Source organism: Leptonychotes weddellii, chromosome 8 (genome assembly GCF_054177405.1).
Source record: "Leptonychotes weddellii isolate Sample4059 chromosome 8, ASM5417740v2, whole genome shotgun sequence".
Lineage (NCBI taxonomy): Eukaryota > Metazoa > Chordata > Mammalia > Carnivora > Phocidae > Leptonychotes > Leptonychotes weddellii.
The window spans coordinates 119,902,463-119,927,375 of record NC_138376.1 but is presented as its reverse complement, the minus strand read 5'-3'; the positions used below and the strand labels follow the sequence as shown (position 1 = coordinate 119,927,375).

Here is a 24,913-nt window from a genome sequence, read left to right as displayed (position 1 = left end):
GGGAGCACAGACTGCTAGACACCAAGCAAGAATGACAACCAAGCCTTCTGTGTCCTCATTACCTCTAAACAGTAATAACTCTGATGGCTTATGGTATCCACAGCTAAGCTTTTTCTTCTTTTTTTTTTTTTTTGAACTAAGGAAAAAGTCATTTGAAAGCAAACCAAAGTTACGTGGTCTCTTACGTGTATGGAGCAAACACGGGCCATTTTCAGGGATATGGAAGCTGATTTTGTGTGTAGGCCCCAGCACGGGAATTTATAGATGTAGATCTTCTTTTAAAACAGACATTGTTTGTGGGGAGAATAATAGCCTGAGTATCTGGTTTGCTTAGTCACCCCAGGAATAAGTCCCATTAGTCCAGTGAGGCCTTGGTTCTGAGCGGGCTTCTCAGACCAACACTAACAGGAGGACAGAGCCATGAAAAGGTAGCTTTAATTAAATGTACTTCTTGTCTTACCAATTTCTTTTTCAGTTTGCAGTTTTCTTTATAAACCAGTATGACAGCTCTCTTAAAAACTAAAGAAAGGAAAAGAAAAAGAAAAGTCTTTCATTATTTTGTACAAACTTTCTTCCAAGGTTGGACTATGGCTTAGAATGTTTTAATAGAACAAAGCTCTTCAAACTTACGAAGCTCCAAGATCCCACTAAACCAGCACAGGAGTGAATAAATGGTGCTCTCCTCTGATATTTCAATGATGCAGAAATACCTACTTATTTAAAAGCAATCATCTGAAGTAGATCTTGGCGATTTTTTTAAAAATCCCTGTTTTGTTTTATCGAAATCTGAGGACATGGTGTTCATCTTGGTGAGAATACACTGTCTATAATCGGTCTTAGTGAGAATTAAGACATTTTGGAAATGCAGCAAACAATTAAGATAGCAGGTTTCAAAATAGCCTCAGGAGATCTGTTCCTGTAACACTTGGCCAGAACCAGTAAGCCCAGCAGAAGGGAGAACAAGATAATGAGTATGCGGAGCGACAGCATCTTAAATAGTCGGAGGCTGGCTCTGTTAAGTCAAAAGCCATTACAGCAATGATTCCAGCTCCTTCTGAAAATCAGAGTTAGCTGGACTGGTGGGTCTAGAAAGATCTTCATTTTCACCAGCCTTTTTTAAGTTTACATTCTTTCAAATGGGATACTAACCAAACACCGTGAGTTCAAGGTCCTTTCTGGCTTTTCCTAGAGACAGAAATGGATTCAACCAGGAAACTGCAGAGTGCATCAGAAGCTCCCCCATGGAAAGTTCTGTTACCTGTATCATAAAAACGGGAGATGAAGACAGGGAGACCCCAGGGGTAGGTTGTCTCATGTTGGACAGTGAATCACATATGTATATGTGGGGATTCCAAGTACATTCAATGTGATTCTTACGGCCCCCGTAAACATGGGGCCTTTAAATAGTATAGATTTTGAAAATATGAGCAAAGCATCGAACTTTGAAAAACAACATAAGTAGAAAGGCATTTTGGTTCAGTGCACACATTATATGTAAATGGACATTGAGGTCCATCCAAAGTGTCACCACCCCGATCCATAAACTACACGGGGCCTGCAAAGATAAAAGTACCAACACTGAAACTGTCACAAAAAATTAAACTCCAGTTGTTTTCTGTTCTTGCCTTTCTCTACTGAAACTACGTTTTCTTACATGTAGACTTGAAAAGCTCAAGATTCTAATTTAGTAATTAACCAGAAAAGAAAAAAACAGAAATTGTCAAATTCCACTTAAACTAGTTCTGTAAGTAAGGAGGTAGCCGCCGATGTCAGATATCGGGTTCTTTCTACCTGCTGACCCCACTTCCTGTATTCATCCTCCCGTCAGCTCGCGCTTTCCAGGTACGCGCCCACCTCTGGGCCGAGTCTGGCCTCACGTCCCATGGAAAGGGAGTGGGGGGTAGGGACATAAGCTTAGTGATATTTCTTGTTTTCTTTTTGCACAACGTTAAGGTGACATAAGGTTACATTCTTAAACCAGTATAATGAATTTTATGTTCCGTTTATACTTAAATGGTTTGGTTTACTGCAAGCGTTAAGATCAAAAAAAATTTTAGGCATATTCTCGTCTAGGAGAGCCCGAACACGGTGGCCTCGTTTGGAGATCGCCTATGGACGGACGCAGTGAACAAATGCACTTAAGCCTCTCGGAATCCAGCAATGCCACTGACCTCCTTCTCTGTTCCACTCTGCTCTGCCACCAGCTGGTCGAACACGGTCCCGTAATCCTCGTAGATCTTTTGCATCTCATTGATGTGGCTGGCTACTTTTTCCATTGCCTTTAGTGCCTCTGAAAAATATAAAATCATTATTTTATAAATTTTGTTTAAGTCCTACCAAAAGCCGTAATGAAAAAGCTCAAGATTCAAGCCAGATTCAAGACCAGTTCTTACTAACCGAAGCGTTACTCAGGCATGGCTCACGCAGCCCACTGCAATCCAGTCATTATAATGAAGAACAATAGGACAATCTCCCACCTCCAGGTCTCTTTGAAATGAGGCAAAACACAGGTAAAAAGTATCACTAATAAGAACAGCTAACGCTGATCGAGCACCTTCTATTTGGCAGGTACTATAATGGGTGGTTTATTTTAATCATCTCATTTCATCCCCACAGTAACTCAATGACTGTAGGAGCTGTAATCAATCCCATTTCACAGATGAGGAAACTGAGGTGCAGAGGGATTAAGTATTGTGCCAGACTTCTAAAGAGAGAAATAAGTAGAGCCAAAACTGAAACCCAAGACTGAATGGCTATCGGATACCTGCCCTTAAATTCTGCCTCTCCTCCCGGGCCAAAGACTGGAACCGTGAACAACAGTTTGTTAGCAAGAACCTACTAATGTCTCTGTAAATGCCCCTAATGACCACAGCAACTGGTGGTATTTATACACGGTGCTTATTTATAACTTTCTACTTGGGCATGTGAGGGACAAAATGATTCTGTAAAAGTCAAAAAGCAAAATTTCAGGTTACCTATAAATTTAGTATTTTTCGTTATTTTGTTCTCCTGATTCAGTATTTTAATTCAGTTTGGAGGCAAGTTTGGAAGGCAATTTTAAATATACCCATTTAAACATCATCTTGAGGAAAAAGGATCTTTTCACATTATTTGAATACTAATCATAATTTGTATCATGTACTTGTAGAATTTAACTTCCGTGTAAAAAAAAATTTTGTCTTTGTTACTTATGATACAAAAGTATGCTTGTCATAGAAACAAGAGCCAGTTTAACTGAAACTCTTTTCAGTGTTTATTATTCAGTACTACTAATACTTATTAATAAATTTGTTACTCTACCCAGGTATTTTATTACAGGTAGACCACCTAGTTTTCACATGCAGAGAACAAATCACTGTATCTCTGATGCAAACACAGCATCCCTTTAGGGGATACTCTTCTTCATCTCAAACTGAGGGGCTCTGTGTATTTGACAAATTGTATCTTAGGCCCATAATTTCTGGGGTTGCAAAAGAAGACACATCAGCCTGGACTGTAAAGCAGAACCTGTCGCTGGGAGCTGGGTTGTGGAGCTGGGCTCTGCCCTCAAGTCCCCACAAGGTGGAGCCTCACCCAATGGATTCGATCAGCAGCACTGGGCAGCGCGCAACACACAACCTCACAAGGTGGCAGGAAAATAGGCCCCATTTTCGGTTCCAGCAGCACTGTTTTGCTAACCGAAGAGACCCAAAGTAACGGATTTCATCTCTCTGAGCTCAAATACGTTCTTTGAAAAACGAAAATGGAATCACCCCACCAGAGGGGTTTGGGGCTCCTCCGAGGACATAATTTTGCCCAAGTATTCTGTCCATCTGGAGGAATGGCCATATACCCAGTAGCTCTTTGCACATACTAAAATGATATCTAAGCTTAAGAACGTAGTCCTGAGGCAGGTCTGAGAATTTGAAACGAAGCCGGGAAGAGAAGAGGGGCCTGGCAGGCTCAGCGGGTGGCTGCAGTCACAGTCTGTCCGCAGCCTGTTTTCTTACCTGTCAGGTGGTAGTGCTCCTCGCTCTCCTGGTCTGTCAGTGACACAAGCTCCTTGAGCAGCAGAGGGTACTTGAGCACCCTCTGAACCGGCTTGATGAGGTAGGACTCCAGGGTGGAGGAATGCTGCTTGGTGGGATTCCGGGCATCCAGAAAAGCCTTGAAGGCTTTATCGGTTTTAGCTACAAGCAGGGGGATAACAGACCCTTAGAAGAGCACAGCCGGAGAAATTACACCCTATTTCCTTCAGTTTTTAATGGAGTCACAGACCATCCACTTCTACAGTCATCCTAATGCCATTCTTTATGAAAACCCAAATGCTTCCGTGGGTCAGGCACCCAGCTGTCAACATGGATTCAGCGTCAGAGTTGGGGGGGGTGCAAATCCCATAAAAAGAGGGAACTTACGAGGCTGTCTAAATAGTACAGTCCTCACACCAAAGAGGAACACCAAGCTGAAATGTAGGAATGTCTGATTTTATAGGCATATTCACATGCAAACCCGAGAGATGGTTAGAGGTGCCTAAGAAGTGAGTTTCAACCAATTCCTAAAGCCACAAAACAGTCTTATCCAGACCCTACACCTACCCTGCAAAAGAATCATATAGCAAATTAAACAAGTCATTTTCCCCCACCGTCCTCGCACAGATTGTTACTTATTCTATGCACAAGGGGCTATCTTGTTTTCTTGTAGAACAAATCGGTAAGCACTGCAGTCCTCACCTCCACAGCTCTGAGCAGTCCAGCTCACCGGATGTGACCTTCGGACCGCTACGGGCAGGGAAAGCGACCTGCGTCCAGCGTCTGACGTTATCCAGGGGACACCCAGGACCCCACCCTGTTCGTGTTGAGAGTGCCGATGGTACATCTACCAGTGGCTACTCTGGATGCCACCTGCTGACACTGGTCGGCCATCTGTTTGGAATTCAGCCAATCTGAATGAAATCACACCCCAAACCTACAACTTCTAGGACATGTGGTACCATTTTGAATGTGACCAGAGTGGCTGCTGAGATGATCCTTCAGAACTGAGCAAAGCACTGGTGTGCTTTAATTTTACTGTCAGTACGAAGGTGTTCCTAGAGGAAATGCCAACGGGAGTCACATCTCTGTTTAAGCAAAAGTAGAGGAGACAGATTTTGGCTGGGGCTTGTTCACTTGAAGCACTTCAAGACCGTTTCTTAACCTTGAGCCTGTCCTTCTACGATACTGTAAATACCCAGACTTAAACCAAACGGCAGAGTTGCATCAGTGGAATGGGCTGAAGGCTCTGAGTGCTGGGGTAAACCTCCACTCGCCTTCCAGGGTCGATCCTGTGGAGAGACTGTGCCTGGTTCTGAGAGGGAAACACTGAAGGGTGACCTTCAGATAGAGCCTATAATGACAACAGAGGAAGGGGCTTGGAATTTAGTTGATGCAACTAAAAAAGTTCAAACAGAGACCTCTCCCCAGACATCGGCCACTGTCACAGGAGAGCGCCCAGGTTCCCTGGCTTCGGGAGAGCCGGCAAATCATCGTGGGACAGAAGGCACGAAGCCCTGTGTCTTTCTAAAGAAGGCGCTCAAGTCCCAGGGGAAGTCGTCTGTATCCCAGAAACAGAGGCAGCTTCGGCAGGTTCGTGTCTCGCTCCCCGGTTCCCGTGCGCGACTGAGAGAACAGGGGCGGCCCGGTGACCGTTTCTGGAGACGTTCCGACGACCCTGAGGCTCACGTGCATTTCCCTGAGCCGCCTTCCAGCGCCGGAGCCCGCGCCCTGCACACCGCACCCCTGCCGCCCTGTGCCCTCGGCCCTGAGTTTGCCTGCTCCTGGCCCCGCCACCACAGACGAGAATGCCCAAGAATGGGACAGAAAAACGCCTTCTGGGGGCGGCAGATTGGAGAACTTTCATCTCAGGTGTGTGGCCACGGAAAGCAGCCTCAGGGACAGAATCGCTTCCGGTGAGGCGGCATTCCTGGCTGGGGTGTGACAGAAGCAGACGGAACCGCACGTCGCAAAGCTCCCTACAACCCGCGGGCAGCTGAACAAGGTCACGGCTCTCATCGAGCCCCCGAATCCAGCGCCAGGCTGGGCCGACAGGCCGTTACTGAAAGCCCAGGCGCTCCGTGCCCCCCCCACTCCCCGCGGGGCCGCCTCGCATCCGGAGAGGGGGAGGTCCACCCAACGGGTCTCCCTGGGCGTCAAGAAAACGAAAGGCTTCAGTTAAAGCCAATAAAAGAAGATGATAAGAACGTGGAGACGAAGGGCGCTTCAGGGACAGGATGTGGGCCGCTAGGTGTGAGTGTTTGCCCGGCTCCGTCAAAGCGGCTTTAACTCTAGTTACCGCCCTGCTTGTGAATGTGCTGGTTGCATCCATGGGCTTCCTCAGGCCTAAGGAGGTTAGCGAGAAAGGAAGAAAACAGCAGCGTACGGTTCCTGGGTTTCAGATCAAGGAGTGTGGCCGAAAAAAAAAAAGAAGCCAGAGGTAATTTAACAGCAGAGTGACACAAAGCAGAGAAACATCTCTGCTCTGAGGACACGTGTTCACTGTTACCAATAAACTGAAATAAACTAAGAATTTTTCCTCTAATGCCTGTCAATTTAAAGGTCAAGAACAGAGCATGATCCATTAAAACTGTACTTATCCCACTTATTAAATGCAAATTTACTGTTAACAACTAAAAAAAAAAAAACACAGCTATAAAGGTATGAGCAACTTACCTCGCTCTAGAACCTTCTGTACTTTAATATGATTAGCACAGAATCCGCTGTAGAGTTTAAAATGGTCCGCGTAATAAAGGAAAGAGCCTCCAAGGGAAAACAGCAATTTCTAGGAGGGGAAGGAAAAGTCACATTGGACATGGTTTAATCAGGGTCCGCTAGAGGTTTGATCAGAGGTCTGGTGTGGCATCTGACTACTTTGGCGCATCCACGGCCATCTGTCTTTCAGATACCAGAGCACTAAGGCCTCAGAGAAATCACCAAATGAAATAAAGCCAGGACTGCCCCATTTCCACAGCAGGCAGAGAACAGCCTGGCATCCCCCTCGCAGATCTTGAGTTTGACTGAAAGCCTTCTGGCAGCAGAGCTGACACCACGGGCAAAGGACAAGAAAGAAAGTTCGACAAAAATACATCTGATAAAGTGGGATATGAACGATCTGGGAGGATAATCAATCAAGCATTACTTGGGACAGATGCTCTCGACTGTATCCTGCCCTGTCCCCTTTCTACTGTCTTGCACCTTTCCTTCCCTGGAGGGGCTCCTCACTAGTCACTGATGCTCACGTTGGAAACAGGGCTCCATCGAAGAACCACTGACCGATGCTTTTCATCCCAGCGTCACATGACCATGAAGATGCGAGATTAGATGCAGGGTAGGTGCTCCTGCTTCGAGCAAACTCCCTACATATCATTCAGCAGATCTGAGCAAACAGTGTGGTGGACGTGCTCAGCCACCGGGCAGACTCTACACGAGTTGTGCCACCCAGACTCTGACTACCAGAACCACTCAAGATACAAACGTGGCCGGCTTTTACCACCTGCCAGAGGAAAACAGCGCAATGAAAGCACTAAATTTACCTTGTCTACGGGCAAGGGACAGCAATTTCTTTCTCAAGGGAGAGTTCTGCACTCTACCCATTTATTTTTGCCTTAAGCCGAAGTCCAAAATACTTACTCTGAACTGTGAGGGAGTCTCAAGGCTGCTAAAGTCTGAGGATGCTGAAATCCCATCCTCCAGAGTCTCCAGAAACACCTTTTGAAATTCAAGCATCTCTGGCAAACTTCCAAAAAGGGACTCCATCTATATGAAGGCCGGGATCGGAAAGAGGGTATCAGCAATGAAGACCCAGAGACCACTCTAACACCCAGACACACAGGCAAATCCCAAGCTGTTCACCAGAAAGCAGCAGACAGAAGTAAATCCTTCAAAGAAGGCAGCATATTCACTCCGTGACACAGTTTATGCACAGAGTTTTTACAGCTCTGGTTCTAGTAATTCTTAACCTTATAAATGGATGTAACATTTTCAGGATTCAAACTGGCGAAAAATGGAAGGCAGCAGCAAAGAGCTAATTACTGAGATTTAACATTAACAAGCCATGAATTAAAGAGTAACTTTTGACCACACTTTCTTCTACAAAAAGGACACTGACTGTCCTGCGCAGGTGAACTCCTGCCACTGAGCCTCACGTGACAGAGGCCACGTAAACGGCTTTGGAGGCCACGCCTGGGTCCCTCCGACAACCCTTTAGTCCTGGGTGTTCTTGGGGGATCAGCAGATAGAACCTCCGGGGAGGTCCACTCACAGGCAAACAGACCAACCTGTGTGTCAGTGGACAGGGGGAAGGGGACGGATTACCTCATCTTGGGTGAGAAAGGTCTCATTTTGAAGTGGCTCCAAGTATAATTCAAAGAGGCAGCTCAGATCCTGAAAGACGGAAGAAGAGAATCTTTATCACGTGTGTCTCCGAAATACCCAGGAGTTTCCAGCAACCCTGACCACAGCTCCAGACTCCCACCGGGAATGATGGATTTCAAGTCTGGTTGAAATTCATGACCCTGAAGGCGGTTCCTGTTATTTCTGACCTAATTCACAGAGGCTAACGGCACAGTGCACTCAGCAGCCGGGTCGCCTATCCTGCTTGGACAGCCCGGTGGCAGAGCCAAGCTCCCTCCGTGGCCAATGCAGCGGGAGCATTCATCTCCCTGCGAGAAGGTGAGTTCTGGTGCGCACGTCTGTCGGGCGTGACCACACCGGCCAGCTCACCCCGCTTCCTCCTCTGCCTCAGCGAGCATGGCCCAGCCCCACCGTGGAGCTGAGAGGGACGGGACAAGATCTGGGAAGCTCCTCAACTTCGGGGTTGACGCATGAGCAGAATTTCAAGCTCCCGTATTCGAATGCAAGAAAAAATGTCCAAGGATTAAGAGCAGTCATGATGTTTATAATCTAGGCCATATTGGAGTCTCCAGTAAACCGGGCTCCAGCAGTGCGGAATAGTGGGAGTGGACGGTGTTTATAAAACTCTTTAGATAAAGGGCTGATTTAATAATTTGAAGCCAAGACCAGGATATAATTTTGTAATAGGAAAGGTTTTTTTCTTCGTATTTATTCTGAAGCATTTTCAGTATGAAAATGCTAGAAGTAATGGATTACAAAGTCCACTACTTTGCTCCCTCATTTCACAGGGGAGAAATCTAGACCTGAAGAGCTTTGTAAGAGCCGAAGCCTCCAGAACCTTCCAGCATAGGTCCCGGAACAAGTGGACAGGCCTGTGATGCCTTTTCCTGTGTCGCAACGAAAAGCTCCCTGGCCTTCCCTCCCTCACCACCTTCCACGGCGACTGCTTCAGAGCAGGGAGATGCGAGAAGCTACTGAACCGTATCTCAGCGAACACACCAATGCTGACAGTTCCAAGTTGCATGCAGGGATCAAGGTTAGATGAACAAGAGGTAAAATCCCGTGTTAAATGTCAGCCACAAAAAGAAATGACAAAATAGAAATGGTGTGTGTGTCAGTCACAAGAGGCACCCGGTGCTGGTTATTTGGTCAGAGCCAGGGACGGGCTGCCCTCCTTCCTCGTGCCGGCGGGGGCTGCTCAGGACTTACACACCACGAGCAGGTGGGCGCCGAGCCGCGGGGCCGGACAGCTGCAGCCCTAAGAAAACAAAGCGCAGGTTTCTTGCAGGGCGAAGGGTCCTCTCTGTCCAGCTCACCCAGAACATCCATCTCAGTCCTCCGCCAGCACCTCGGTGAAACCACCGTCCCGGTGCCGGGTGGCCGAATGGTACGGGAGGACCACACCGACAAGAGCGGTAGGAAGTCTGAATTCCGCCCTCGCCTCTGCGGGTAAAAGCTCGTGTCCAGCCTCCCTCAGGGGGCCGGAGGGTCTCTGAAGCCTCACACCGCACAGCACACAGCTGCTCTGGAAAGGCCATCATGATCACAGGACGGTCCAGAAGCCCAGTCTGGGCTCCCCGGTGTTCACGTCATCTCCCCACAGGAGATACTGGACAAGACGTAACGGGATATGGAAGTAAACCGTCCACTCTACGGCTTTCCTTTCTCCCCTCGGGACCAAAAGGAGGAGCTCGGGGTAGTTCTACCTGTGAGTAGGCCGCCCGTCAAGTCCAGATAAAATGACAGTAACACTGACGAAAGGGGAAGCTGAGACCTGTCTTGTGCAGGAAGGTGGTGACAGCCGAGTGTGCACACGCGGGTGTGGGTGGGAGTGGAGGGCACCCCGAAGGCCGGGCCGCCACCCGGGGCCGAGCCTGGTGGGACTCCCAGCCCCTGCCCTGCGCCATGCTGCTGCTGTCAGCCCCGGCCGAGCAAGTGAGCTTCCAGCAGATACGGAAAGCAGAAGAACCCGGTCTTCCCGGGCTCCGGCATCCCTCAGGAAAGGTTTCTCAAACTACTGACTGGGGTCCTCGGAAACATAAAGGAATTCTTCGGGTACTGAAGTGTCTGGGCACGCACCCCTCTGTGCCAGGGTGGGAGCGGCCCTGGGATGACCCGCTGCTCCGTCGTGGGACCTGCCCGCGCGGCGACGGCCACCAGGCAGGTGTGGGGGCCGCACCAGCAGCTGCTTGTGAGCAGGTCGCTCCCTGGTTCCTCAGCCCCTCAAGTCCTCTCCAGCGCTCTCCTGCTAAACCCCTACAGACTCCCTTCCCACAGAGCGCAGGTGACAAACCAGAACATCCGTTTCCACAGCAAAAGCTACCCTGGTAACGCAGTGAGCCGAGCACGGATTCTCCCAAGCCCTCTCGGCTTGTGGGCCCTCTCGCCCCCCCGCCCCTTGGGCAGCAATCCGCTGCTTCCAGGAGCAGGCAGCTCAAGCTCGAGTGCTGGGGTTCCGGGGAGCCCTGCCGACACACAGCTGGCCCCCCCCGGGGAGACCGAGCAGGGAAGAACACGGGCCCCTTCCGTTACCTTCACGTAGGACTTCTCCGTGTCCATCAGCTCCTGGATGACTTTTCGGAGGCGGTCTGCATCGGAGAGGTGGCGAGCCAGCGGCCGCGGAGGTGGGTCCCGAGGCCCCCGAGGCCCCTCCATGCCGTCGCTCTGCGTGTCGCCGAAACCCCTACACAGCGCGGCGATCTGTTCTGCACTCTGAGAGGGGGCGAGACGAGGGGATCATGTAGGGGACGCGCTCCATTATCACGGGCCTCGCAGCAGGGACACAGCCAGCGGCTGTCTCCGCCCAGGGCGCTCTCGGCAGTGTCACGGGGCGAAAAGCTAGGCCCACTGGTCTCACCCATTCACCTGATGCTTTTCTGTTGTCCTAACAGCTGTGTGGCACATGGCTTGTTGGTACTGAAACTAGCAAACAAGGCACAGGACTAGCCGTCGGTTTAAGAGACTTGAGGGCGCTCTCAGAGCAAGCTTGCGGCTTTCTAAGAGCACGCTGAGGAGCCTCCCGGACAGAACAGCCCTGGGAGCCTCCGGAATGGCATGGCACCCCAAGGATTTTAGGATGGCTTGGCCACAAGGCACTTGCAGCTCTAACCTCAAATCCAACCACGAGCTCTGCAGTCTCACGCCAAGTAGCAGAACACGAGGGAAGAGGTCAGAGGTGCTGCGCGTGCTGGGGATGGGCGTGAAGGGGGGGCGTCCCCTACCCTGTGGGGTGCAGAGTTCCCCCACCCCACCCCACCCCAAGGAGGGCCCAGAAGTGAGCAGGGGATACAGCAAAACCCAGTGAGTGCCAGAGAAGAGGGATGAACCGGCTTGTGGGAAGCTTCCTGATGACAGTGGGAACGGAATCATCCAGACTCAGGGACAAGAGGAGTCAGTCCCCCAGCCGTCAGCGCAAGTTCCTACTTTTAGGCACAGTAACGGAAAAGCCTTCTCAAGGGGAGCCCGTTTGTAGGGTCCTGCCCGAGGCCGGGGGTTTGAAGTCTCGAATGTGTCTCCTCCCATATGTTTCCACAGTGCTTTGCAGCGTCATCAGATTACACTCAGCGTCTTTTTACTTCTCTTTCTCCTTCCATCCCACCCGCATCCAAGCTCCGGCCCGTCTTACTACCCACCAGCGGGTAAGCCTGTCTGGGGCAGGGGCCTTTCCCTGTCACTGCCCCAAGCGCCCAGCTCAGGGGCCGGGGGCCCAGCCGGCGCCCCGCGCACCTCACCTCCCCTGCGCTGCCGTTGTTCCAAGAGACAAAGCAGCATGGCCCAATACACATGACTAACCGCCATCCATCTCTGGCAACTCTCTCGGCTGAAACTCTTCCCTTCTTCAGTTTAAATGCCTTCAGGCCTGATCTCTAGCGCTCTGGCTGGGGTAAAAAGCTGAACTTGGCAGAACCACCCTGTATGCTCCATTCATTTTCTTGGGGACCTTTCAGAGCACAAACAGCTCACACGAGCATGTGGGTGACCACAGTGGCCTGATGCACACCGGTTATAAAAGCTGACACCTGACAGATGAAAGTCTCTCGACGCTAAAACAGGACACTCTGGCCCTCCCTTTTTGCCTCCCTCTCTGCTCTACCCTCCACACTGATCTGGCTAATCTTTCAATTCAGTGGGTCTCAACTGAGGGCCCCCTCTGTCTCCAAAAGGAAGACCGGTCCTGCATGAGAGGATAGTCCCCTTGCCAAGGTAAGAAACACCAAAGCACAGCCCAAGGCTCACTGGAAGCCAACCCAGGCTTGTGTGGAACAAATGAAAGAGTAAGACTCCGTAAACCAACGGGAGCCACTTTGTTGTGTGCGGGAAGCTTCAGGAAGAAGAGGGTTGTAACATGGTCCTGGAAAGCACACGTGTTCCAAGGGAGAACCACAGAAGAGCCAGAAGGACAGTGGGGGATGAGCACTGTAATACAGAGCCCAACTCAGGGGAGTGAAAGTGGGCCTCCTCTCCCAGCCAGTTGTCTGTGACCAGGACTTCCAGACTGGGGGGGCTCTTGAAATATCATTGTTTCTCTCGTCTTCAAATAAATCTTGGTGCAAAAGTTAGATCAACCACGGAACAGGCACTAAGCTTCCAGCTAGACACACAGACACATATAATACAAAGTAATTTACTTCTCAAACAGTTCAAAGCATGTGTAAGTACTAATGATTCTCCTTTGATACATGCATTATCCACATACACATGCGAACGCAAGTGTATTTCTGGTAACACCCGTCAGAAGACATTCATTCCGGGTAAACTCTCAAAAAATAAGAAAACAGATGTGCATCTTAAGGCACCAATCAAAATGCATCTTGATTTATCAAAATGTCTCACCTCATGTTTAAAACGACCAAATCTTATGATTCATTACTGAAGGAATTCCAACACTGTTAAGGCATGCCCTAAAAGCCTAATGACATGGAGTAAAAGCCCAACAGCATGGTGCAGCCAAAAGGCGGCTTTTCTGTCTTCCAGGATGTGAACATCATAAAGGAGCCCTGGGGAATACAACCAGACCACTCCAAACTCCGTGCTCCTCCTTTCCAGGGGAGCTCAACCCTGGCCGCACATTAAGCTGTTTCGGGAGCTTTAAAAAAATACCCATGGCTAGACCCACTCAATCGGTGGGGTTCAAGCTATGATTATTTTTTAAAAGCTTCCCAGTTCAGTGAGCAGCATCTACTTCGGTCTCCAGGAGCAGCGCTGCCTTCCGCCTGATCACACTGTCCCCATGGTCTACAGTGAAGGACGGCCACGTAAAAGGGACGTGGTCTGAGCTCACGAGACAGAGGAAGTAGACAGAATCATACCCACGGCCCTGGTAGTCTGGGTCCAGCCCTCTACGAACTGAGCTAAACAACCGCAGATGATGATACTGAGACTCCCAAACTCACTTATTTGAAATCTCTATATTGGTATTTGCACCACATGCTCAGACAAAATAATTTTGCAGTGCTGAAAAATAACAGCTTCCAGGGCTACAGAATCTATATTAAGCTCACATATACTGCACAAAATGCACCATAAGTTAATGGCAGCTGGTGAGCTTACAGCTTTGCCTTGCTGGGATGTCAAAAATCACACCTAACAATGCAGTGTTAAAATAACGAGATTTTAAAAATAAAGTATCTTGCCATTTTAGAAAATCAGAATTCATTTTAAGAACACTTCTGGTAAGATTAACTTGGAAAAGTGAATGTTCAGGGGGATTCTGATAGCAAATGTACTTTTTAAGGTGCCACGATGAAGTGCTCAAATGTGACAAAGTCACCTTTCTCAGGCAGAGCAGCTGAGCTACTGCCTGGGGGAGGTGGTGGTGATTACTTGGCATCAGGAGGCAGGAATTCTAAAAGAAGACGGATTGTAAAGGTGTTTTTACGTTGTATCCACAAGAGTTGTCCAGGTGGTTACGTTTCAGCTTCTCTATTCTTAGTGACAGTCATCAAGGACTGAACTGTTAAAGGTAGAATTCTGGGTGTGTCTGATCAGTAAGGTCTAGTAACAGTGACTACTCTGATTGGGCCGTTCTCACACCCAAAACAGGGATGGGGGTGAAAAGCACAAGCGAGGTGCAGAGGACCAGAATTCTATCCCGGCTCTGCCCCCAGTCCTCTGCACGATCCTGGGTAAGGCTCCTGAGTCGACTTCCTTATCGATAGACCAGAAGCAGCATTACCTATCCCATCAAGTCACCCCTCGAACAGCCAACTAGGTCACCGAGAAAAGGGAACTCGCGTTTGCTGAGTCCCTGCTGAATGCTAGACAGACAGAGCTGGCAGGGGTCCTCCCCAATCTGCCGGCACGTAATCCTTACTGGGACTGAGACAACACAGATGAGGGGCGGGGACTGTGAGGGCACAGGACCATCTCCTGGCTAGCTCTCTGCAGGGTGCCCGCCCCTCCCGGTACCTGGCAGAGTATGGGGCAGAACAGATGTGCTCCTCAGCCCCTGCCCCTGTGGTCTTGGCTTCCTGGCCCCCGCGGCCGCCTCCACTTGGAGAGACACCTGCAGCCCCCACACATCCGCAGACAACCTCCACATCTTCTAGGCTGCTCCCGCGCCCCCCCCCCCCCCCCCCCCCCGCCCCATCATGGGAATGCTGCTCTAAAAGCAACAGAGATTTACAAGTCAGGGTTGGGGGTGCGCGCAGACTCGGAAGCTCAGCAGCGTGTGCCTGTGTGGAGAAAGACACCCCAACCTCAGTGCACACCTCGGATTAGGACCTTCCAGTCTGTAGGCTCAGTGCTAAGAATTGTGGGTTCACTGTGGGCTTCATTTTTTATAGGTGAGCACAAAACAAATATTTTCTTTATGAATTCCTTTTAAAAATTAAATGAAAACAGTTTTCCCAAAAACTGCGCTGTAAGGATACAGCAGTGATACTGACCGAGACAAAATTTTTTCAGGTTTTTAGGCTGACACTAAGGCTGACCCCCGCTTGAAAATGATTTGATCTTATTTATAGATGAGGAACATCTCACTGAAGACCTGGGCATTAAAGTGCTTCAGCGTGCTCAACACACACACACACACACACACACGCACACACACACGTGAGCTGATGGATACGTTCATTAACTTGACTGTGATAATTATTTCCCAATGTCTAGGTACAGCAAATCATCAAGTTGTACACTTTAAAGATACAGTTTTGTCAACCATACCTTGCTAGAAGGAGAAAAGGTATCTGAAAGTCCCTTTGGGTTTTGTTGTTTTAAATGTATGGCTAAGGAGACCTTCTGCTTCCTTATACGAGGGCTGAAATGTGTCTTTCCTCCAGGCACCCCATCTTTCCCCAGTGGCAACAAAACAGCTAAGGATGCTCAAGCACCTCGCCCCGGGGTGTCCCTGGAGGAACGCAGGGGCAGAGCCTCTTTCTCAAACCGGTTCTGAGATGCCCCGTCTGACCTTGGACTCAGTGCAACACTCATTCATAGAAAGCTGTCGCACCCCCTTCCTCCTGGTTCAGATTAGTAAAACCTGATCCCCTGGGCATAACAACTTCGACGTTTACTTTGCTCTTACTTGGAGACATGGCTACCTGAGGCGTTTCAATTTTGTCCTAGGAATTGCATCTTAAAAGAAAAGATCACAGTGGGGTAAGTACATCACACTGTCCAGAACTAGTCTGAGATTCTGCAGCTACTCCACGGAATATCGGGGCCATCGGGAGCCCCGAGGCTCAGCGGCCAAGCGTGGCCTGGGCTTTCCCGCCTCCGTCTGCAGCCCAGTGGTCATGGAGGGACGGCAGGCACCGTGGACTCTTCTGTCAGAGGCATCTGTTTGTACTGCTTGGGCCCCAAATACCTCCAGCCTAAGAAAAAGGGCTGAAAAGCACTGCATCATCTGTAGTTCTAGCTCACAGGGAAATACTTAAAGGTAAATGACAGCATTCACAGCGTGCGCTCCTTGCAGTCCCCCATTGAGAGAAACGGATGTTAACTTGGAGAGAAGATCCTTAATGGACTTAGCCGACAGGCAGACCTCGCCCAGGAAAGACACCCTCGTCCTGCTTGGGTAACTGGTCCTACGACAGCTATGGGGTCCGTTTGGCAGATCTCTAGCTGCCACCGCATCCCCCCCTCCCTCCACCATGCAGGCCAGCTGAGACTGAGCCATCGCTGGGAACCGAGTCCCTGTCTGGATCACGGTCACAGAGTTTCATTACACCAGCACAAGAAGCAGAAGAGGTTTCTACTACTTCTATTAGCCCTAAAAAGAATGTCAGAAAAAATTTAAAAGACAGGCTTTAGACTCTGAGCAAATGGCCAGTTACCCTCAAGGACAGTCTAGCCCCGGGAAGGTGCGGTCTGCATGCTGTGTGTTCTCCTACGGTGCACTTACCACCTGGAGCTACGAGAAGCCTGCAGGACTCAATGATCTGAGTGCAACTATGGTGTCAGCTGTCACATCCTAGCAAATCAGTTGTTAAGAGAAGTTCCTCTCAGTTTAAAAAAAGAAAGGAATATCTAAAAATTGTACAAAGGACTTTTCAACTTACTCTGCACTACATTAAAGTCACTGACTAACTTACAGGAAGATCTAATATTATCCCCAAGTGGCCCCGGCAGCGGGAATCCGGAAGGAGCGCAAAGGGCTAAATGACTTCCCAGGAAGGCTAGCGAGCAGAGATGGGCTTCACCCCACAGGGAGCAAGGGTAGCCCCCAGCACCCATCAGGGGCCAGGTCAGACCTCAGGGGCTGCAGGCCTGCCCCCCCAGGGGGTTCTCAGGAGAGGAGGAGGGGGCCGTGCTCAGCACCTTGGCAGGGAGGGGTGGGGGTTAAAAAGCATTCAAGGTGATCAATGAAATTCACATCTGGGGGGCCACCTGTCTTAGTGAAACAATCCCTGGATGGAAAAGTCTAGAGAAATAGGTTTTTATATTTATCAAGATGGTACAAAAAGGATGAGGAAACACTCGTACTCTGTTCTCTAGACCAAAGGGTTCTATTTCCAAAAGCAGAAGGGGAACAGAAACCATAAAAGTAAATGTGAGCTGATGTCACAGGGGAGCCTTTATTTTATACTGAAACATAACGATGAAGCTAATAAATCGGGGCACAGAAATGCACCGAGGTAACAGGACAGTTACCAGCGACGGGACGGACGCATGGCCGCTGACCCAAGAAGGCCACGACTCACCGGGAAGGGCAGAAAGGAGATGTGTGCGTTGTGTATCTCCACCACACACGAACATACACGCACAGATTTTCTAAAAATGGAATGATATATATCACGTATGCAGTGTTAACCAAGATATTTTTATCCTTGGGTTCATTTAAATTTTCTCTTTTACAGTGGTTTAATTTTTAAGATTTTTAATAAATGCACTCCTTTCCTGTCACTTAAAAAAAAAAATGATTTGAGGTTGAAAAGGCTCAAAGTGTTCTGTTTCTATGGACACAGTGATGAACAGACTGACACAGTTCCTCCGCTCATGGTGCCCCGAGTTTGGCTGGGAAGATGAGCTCTGAGCAAGTAATTCAAGATGATCGGCGCCCAAAGTGCGGGGTCCTGTGGACACAGGCCCGAGACCTCCCGTGGTCTGAGCTGCGAGCGCTGACGCCATGCACTCAACGATAAATTAGTTCTCTACACTAAGCCAAGTCTGGGGCCGGAGGGAGCACGGGGTGCGCCAGGGCCTGGGGGCCAGAGCAGCCGCGGCCGGAGGGTCAGGCAGAGCAGGGAGACGAGTGGGAGACAGAGGCAGGGACCGGGCCCTCAGGGGAGAGCAGGGGTGGGTGGCGGGCTTGGGCGATCCTGACATGGCACAGTGGCAATCCCTGCCACCTGTTAGGTACACACCTGACAGAGGATGACAAGGTGAGCATCATGGCGGCATGAAGGATGGGGGAGCGTGCACCCCAAGTGGGGCAGCCCATCGCCTGAGCCCCTTTTCCTTACCCTGGCATACGTGCCAAGCTCATGCCAAGGGCCTGCGAGCACGCACTGGACCAAGATTTCTGAAACGATTACTTTTTCCAAGACCAGAGGCTTACACACATGGGCTCTGGAGGTACCACCCGGCTGGCCATGACTGATCCCCCCCACCCTTGACTCCTTGTGCTCACCTGGAAAGCAGGGATCGTGTTTTATAAGGTCCTTGCGACGAGTCAATGAGATAAAACGTAAAAATACTTACCACAGTACAAGGGATCGATAAAAGTTAACCTTTGTACAGGGAGTTTAACTTGCCAAGTTTTGCCATTTTTTCAAATTACAGAAGAAGAAATGTCCTCTGAATCCCCCAAAGGGTGGGCCAGAAAAATCGCACTTCAGGATTTCAGCCTTCTCTCATGGAGCCCCTCCTCTCTGCCGGGCTCTGCTCTGGGTGCTGAGGATGGAGCACTGAGCCCCAGGATGAAAACCTCGCCGTCCTGTGAGGGTGTGGGGGAGGGGAGGGGCAGGGGAGAGATCGCGAGGAGGAAGCGGGGCGCAGGGCATCTCAGAGGGGTAAGGGTGCCGGGGGAACCAACCCGGGAGGGGCACATGGAGGGCATGGCCTGGGGGCTGCAGCTTCCACAGCCGGTGGGAAGAGAAGCCAAGTTTGTGCAAACTCTCGAGGGAGGGAGGGCAGCAGCGTGTCCGTGTGGCACCTATGTGCACCGGCGGCCCCCCCCCCGAGGGCAGGCCAGCGCCCGCTGCGGAGTCTGGGGCTCCCTCAAGGGCCAGGGCAGCATTTCTACACCACGGGGCACTTCCTTCACAGAAAAGACCGGGTGTCTCGAGATCGCTCTTAGGTAGCTTACACAAAACGGCTCATCCGATCTAATACAGCCCGTGCTGGGTGCCGTGTCCTTGCCTTCCCGTTTTTCACCCAGAAAGTAAGCTACGGCTTCCTCCGGATGTACAGTTAAACCTGCGCATCCAGAGAGATGCATGAGCTTCTCCTTGACTTCTGCATGCAAAAATACGCGGCCCACGGTCTAACAGAGACTTTAATGACCCCCCCGCCCCAAAAACCGGCAGGCAGAGGCCAGGGTGGATCATCAGAGCAAGGGTCAGCCAACGAAGGCCTCCGGGCCAGTGGAACCCGCCATCTGCTGCTGTAGATCAAGTTTTATTAGCACTTGGCCGCCACGCTCATTACCTGCCCTGGCTGCCATGGGCAGCCTCCCCCGCCATGCTCATTCACCTGCCTCTGGCTGCTTCCACCCCGAAATGCAGAGCTGAAGGCTTGCCAGAGCCTAAAACATTTATTGTCCCTTCACAGGAAAAGTCTGCCAAGTCCTGGTAACAGACAGATGACCCCAAATCAAAAAAGATTCTTCTTTTGAAATTAGCCTTAATTAAAACTCAACATCACCTAAAAACCTTTATTCTGAACATTTGTAGTGAGTAAAGGGGAAATTTAAAAGATGATTTTATGTTATTTTTCTAGAGACTACAAATGGCATCTTAATTCACATGAGGTATAAACCCTTTTATGTCCTATGCTTTCAACTGTGTCCAAAACCAAACCAAACACCTGCGTGCTCAACTGGCTCAGATCCAGGGCTCCGAAAGAGGACTCAAATTCTCTGGGTTTTGCTTTATTTTGTGTTCCTTTTTGATGGCTGAGACGATTCTGTTTGTCCTGTGATTCGGGGCATTTAGACCTGAATTTAAATCCTTTCTATGATTACTTTATACCACTTAACATTCATACTAAATATGTTTATCTGGTTAAAGATGTCTCTAAGCCAGTATCTTTCAACTGAATTTTTTTTTTTTTTGTAAAACATATTCTTAACTATGACTTTTCTATCAACACTACTCTCAGCCACTTTTCCATCCAGAGGTGCTGATTTCTGGGCTCAGGTCCACTTCCCTTCTTTTCCTTCAGTGTTCTCTCATGGCCCACTTTCATTCTGGCAATCAAATAAATTAAGCTTGTGTATTTACCGTAACCCTTCCTTCAGTGGTTAATGTCTTCACTGAACATTCTAGTCAGTTTCCGTGTTTAATGCCAGCTTTCCCAAACAAGAGTTAGGTCTCTGGCTTTATTCTTGGCAACTGATAATAGATTACTGAAGCAGTTTTTGCAGGAAAGGTCTTGAAGTGTTACATATTCTGAGAATTTACTGAGCCTTTTTTTCTATCTTTGTCACTGTATTTGAAGGAAAAGAATGCATCCATATAAACGCCAATTGCAATCACATTCTTGACCAGCGAGAGCTTTGATCAATCTGATATCCACCAATTTCCGGGGCAAGTCTGTATGAGGACAGGACAGCTGAATCCTGGAAGGGGGCAATCCCACACACTTGGCTTTAACAGTTCCAGCTGTGTCCACCTTCGCCCGGGACAGTGCTGCTGAGCAGCCTAATCCCAGACTGCCCCCCAGCTGAGTCCTCTCCCCTTTCCTGCGGTTCCCTAAGAAGCATATTTTCTTTCTAGTTGTCATCTACGTGGGCTCCTGGTTGCCTTACCTAGAAAAACAGAAAGTAGGGTAGCACCCGGTTCCTGGCTGCAGACCAAGCACTCAGCTCTGAGAGCAGTTCCAAGATGCTCAGAAAACTGTAAGTCAGTTGCACCCATTCCCATTCCTTGATGGTCCTCCCTGAGCATCTTAGCTTCCAGACTGCCTTAGACTTGTATCCCCTAGTTGGCTTGGTCTATCTTCCCATCTTGGTGTAACGGGAGCCTTGGGTCTGCCTACTCTCATAGCGTCCTCTTATCCACGAGGGTGTTCACAGACACGTGGACTAATAGAACCTACAGCAGCCCCCCTCATCCACCCTGGCTTAGCGCCCCCTGCAGTTTACAAAGCTATTTCTCACACATGGCTCTCCTTTGATTTCACCTCCTCGAGACTATCATGGAAATGCAGTCCTATTCTTTTTAATAAGGTTATGAGGATTCAGAACATGAGGCGACTTTCCAAAAGCCCGCCAACCAGGCAGTGAGAGGCTCCAGCACTTGGGTCCCACTGTCTTTCCACTTCCTGCCTGTCCCAGCAACAGCAAGTTAAGAGACAAACATCTACGTGCTTTTCCCCCGTAGTACAGCCAGGGATGAAATCCTTCTTGTGAATCTTCTCATCTCTTCTATACCCCACTCTCCAAATATAAACTGAAAATAATGCTGTTAGGGATAGCCTTGGCCACGGGCACAGAGTCAAGGCCAAGTGACAGCAACACACGGCCACCGGTGAGGGAGGCACAGAATGCCCAGCAAGCTTGCAACGGCCCCCTAACAGTCTCCAGAAGAAACAGCCATGGTGTCTCTTTCTGGGACAGGCAGATGAGAGTATCTGCTCTGACTTGGGGAATGAAGGCGGCTATTTCTGCAAATTATGAATTCTTTAAAAACTTTGCTGAGCATTTAAACTTCATCTATGATCTCTTGCTGCACAGCAAAGCAAGGTGGCTGCCTGGGCTGACAGCCCTGCATGACCCCACAGGAGCTGCAGGAGGACGGAAGCCGGCTCTTCTCACCCACTCCAGTGGCTCGTACCTTTGTGACCCTTTAACAACTACACTGACTTTTTTTTTAAGATATTATTTATTTATTTGAGAGAGAGGAGAGAGAGAGAGCATGCGAGCACAAGCAGGGAGGAGAGATAGAGGGAGAGAGAGAAGCAGAAGCAGACTCCTCCCTGAGCAGGGAGCCTGACACGGGGCTCGATCCCAGGACCTGAGGCGAAGGCAGACGCTTAACCGACTGAGCCACCCAGGCGCCCATAACTACACTGACTTCTACTGACTGCTGTTCCAGCAGGTTGCATGGGTCAAGGATGGCTCTCAGTCACTTAGGAAGAATGATATGGGGGTAGGGAGAGAAGGTCTAGGCCCTATTACTTGTCTGAAACCTACCACATCCTCTTTGGGCTTAAAAAGGCCTGGACTACAATAGCCAAACTATGGAAAGAGCCAAGATGTCCATCAACAGATGAATGCATAAAGATGATGTGGTATATATATATATATATATATATATATATATATATACACAATGGAATATTACGCAGCCATCAAAAAAAAAATCTTGCCATTTGCGACGACGTGGATGGAACTGGAGGGTATTATGCTGAGCAAAATAAGTCAATCAGAGAAAGACAAGTATCACATGATCTCACTGATAAGAGGAATTCTTAATCTCAGGAAATAAACTGAAGGTTGCTGGAGTGATGGGGGGTGGGAGGGATGTGGTAGCTAGGTGATAGACATTGGCGGGGGGTATGTGCTATGGTGAGCGCTGTTAATTGTGTAAGACTGATGAATCACAGACCTGTACCTCTGAAACAAATAATACATTATATGTTAAAAAAAAAAAGATAGTAGGAAGGGAAAAATGAACAGGGGGAAATCGAAGGGGGAGACGAACCATGAGAGACTATGGACTCTGAGAAACAAACTGAGGGTTTTAGCGGGGAGGGTGGTGGGGGGTTGGGTTAGCCTGGCGATGGGTATTAAGGAGGGCACGTATTGAATTGAGCACAGGGTGTTATATGCAAACAATGAATCATGGAACACTGCATCAAAAACTAATGATATAATGTATGGTGATTAACATAACATAATAAAATAAAATTTAAAAAATTAAAAAAAAAAAAAAAGCCTGGACTATCAGTTCTAATATTTGGCTGAAAATAATACCTGGAATCTGGTATCTAAAAAGCTGTAGCTTTGGGAAGAAAAATCACAAAAATATGAAATGTAAATTACTTGTTAGTATCCTGACCACCTTTCTTAGGCTTGGATAAAGTGCTATTTGAGTGAGCACAGATACAACCTGCAGGCCCCTTTACTCCTAGTTGTAGTTAGATTTTTTTTTTTTTTTGCTAGATTTAAGCAGTGTTTTTTTTTTAAAGATTTATTTATTTGAGAGAAAGAGGCAGAGCGAGAGAGAATTCCAAGCAGACTCAGAGCATATAGCCTGACACAGGGCTCGATCTCATGACCCTGAGATCATGACCTGAGCTGAGACCAAGAGTCAGATGCTTAACCAACTGAGCCACCCAGGTGCCCCATTTAAGCAGTGTTATAATCAAGTCTGTTCCATTACTCTGGATTGTATCTTATTGACAGGGTCTCAAATTAATCATCTCACATGAACAATGTCTGCCTCACACACATTTATCTGAGACTTTACCACCAATCTCTAAAAATCTAACACTGACTAAATAATAGAAATGAGGTCATAAAATTTAAACTAAGACAATTAATTTTAATAAACCGTTTGGCAATTTGATCAACCTTCTAGAAAATGCAAGTCAATAAATCCAAAGAACCAAAGCCATGTTTCCCCAGGAGCGCGGAGCACGGCGGACGGCTGTAAAATCATACACGGACAGGCAGGAGCGCGAGCAAAACCAAAAGACGTCAGAGACAACGTGACCGCAACCGACTGTCAATTTGTTTTTGTTTTTTTTTTAAAGATTTTATTTATTTATTTGAGACAGAGAGAATGAGAGACAGAGAGCATGAGAGGGAGGAGGGTCAGAGGGAGAAGCAGACTCCCTGCCGAGCAGGGAGCCCGATGCGGGACTCGATCCCGGGACTCCAGGATCATGACCTGAGCCGAAGGCAATCGCTTAACCAACTGAGCCACCCAGGCGCCCCCGACTGTCAATTTAAAACTTTTTTTTTTTAAAGCCTCAGACACAGAAAACTAATTTTAAATCTCACCTGAGATTACTGGTTTGATAATCCTCTCTCCATCGTGGAAACTCATCTATAAAACCACGGTGTTTAAGACCTCACTAGGCAACTGAGTGGAGAGCGCAGATGCCCTGCCCCATCCTGGTGCCTGGAACAGCAGGCTGATGCTGCCCAGGCCAGTCTTCTCATCTGATCATCCTTTCTGTCGTGGCTGGATGAACCATGAAGGTACCGGATTCTAGAACATTTCAAAGCCAACTCCAACGCCAACTCGAAGCCCCTTGGGAGGACTCCCCGAGTGACACAACATTTGTGGAAACCCTCAGCCTGTGCAATGCCAAGCCAGAACCTTCTAAGCAATTGCATATCTAAGAGCTTCCTCATCTGACATCTGTTTTCTGAAAACACAAGAGAACTTAGGTGGCAGCAAAGAATCAGAGTGTGAAGGAAGGTGAGTCACAGAGGAGGAGGGATGCTTGGAGGCTGAACAAACAAAAGAAGGGATAGGGAGGCGTGACAACAAACAAGAATGGAAAGGAGAAAAGACAGAACTGGGGGCATCAAAAACCATGCTTTCAGTTTTCTCCTGTCTCCCATATTAGTGACAAATCTATTTTGTGTTGCCTGGTCCTTCGTGCTGTTATCAAGAACAGCAGGAGACTGATTTATGAAACTAATAATCCAACCTTTCCCCCGGAGAGTGAGAGGCCAGTACTGGAGGGGGTGAAGTGTTCCCAGCGGGGTCCCCAGGCCCCCACTCCCTCAGCACCTGGCCCCCGCCGCAGTGACACAAAGTCCGCTCCGAGCGGACACTACAGAGGATATTGCAAAATGACTCACAACAACTTCTCAGAACTTTTTCAGCAAGTGAAAGCAGCTACCATGTGGGGCTGGGACATTATTAAAAGGTGAGCATCTGCTATAATGAAAGGCGTGAAGAGAATACACTGAGGCTCAGATACAT

The 24,913-nt window shown here is 48.9% G+C and overlaps 2 protein-coding genes across 4 annotated transcripts in view; both read right to left on the bottom strand.

The window, feature by feature from the left end:
* LOC115944277 (rho guanine nucleotide exchange factor TIAM2-like) overlaps nt 1-209 on the bottom strand; it is a 4,774-nt gene extending 4,565 nt beyond the window's left edge. Inside the window, exon 1 of the mRNA XM_081829383.1 lies at nt 186-209. Coding sequence (XP_081685509.1) covers nt 186-209 — 24 coding nt within the window. The remainder of the gene's footprint in view (nt 1-185) is intronic.
* Nucleotides 19-24,913, bottom strand: part of TIAM2 (TIAM Rac1 associated GEF 2) — a 225,615-nt gene continuing 200,720 nt past the window's right edge. For all 3 annotated transcript variants that reach the window (XM_081829177.1, XM_081829179.1, XM_081829178.1), the window contains 8 exons: nt 10,896-11,075; nt 8,325-8,393; nt 7,641-7,766; nt 6,684-6,792; nt 3,990-4,169; nt 2,172-2,290; nt 1,150-1,258; nt 19-519 (listed from right to left, as the gene is read on the bottom strand). In XM_081829177.1, coding sequence (XP_081685303.1) covers nt 356-519; nt 1,150-1,258; nt 2,172-2,290; nt 3,990-4,169; nt 6,684-6,792; nt 7,641-7,766; nt 8,325-8,393; nt 10,896-11,075 — 1,056 coding nt within the window. In that variant the 3' untranslated portion in view covers nt 19-355. The remainder of the gene's footprint in view (nt 520-1,149; nt 1,259-2,171; nt 2,291-3,989; nt 4,170-6,683; nt 6,793-7,640; nt 7,767-8,324; nt 8,394-10,895; nt 11,076-24,913) is intronic.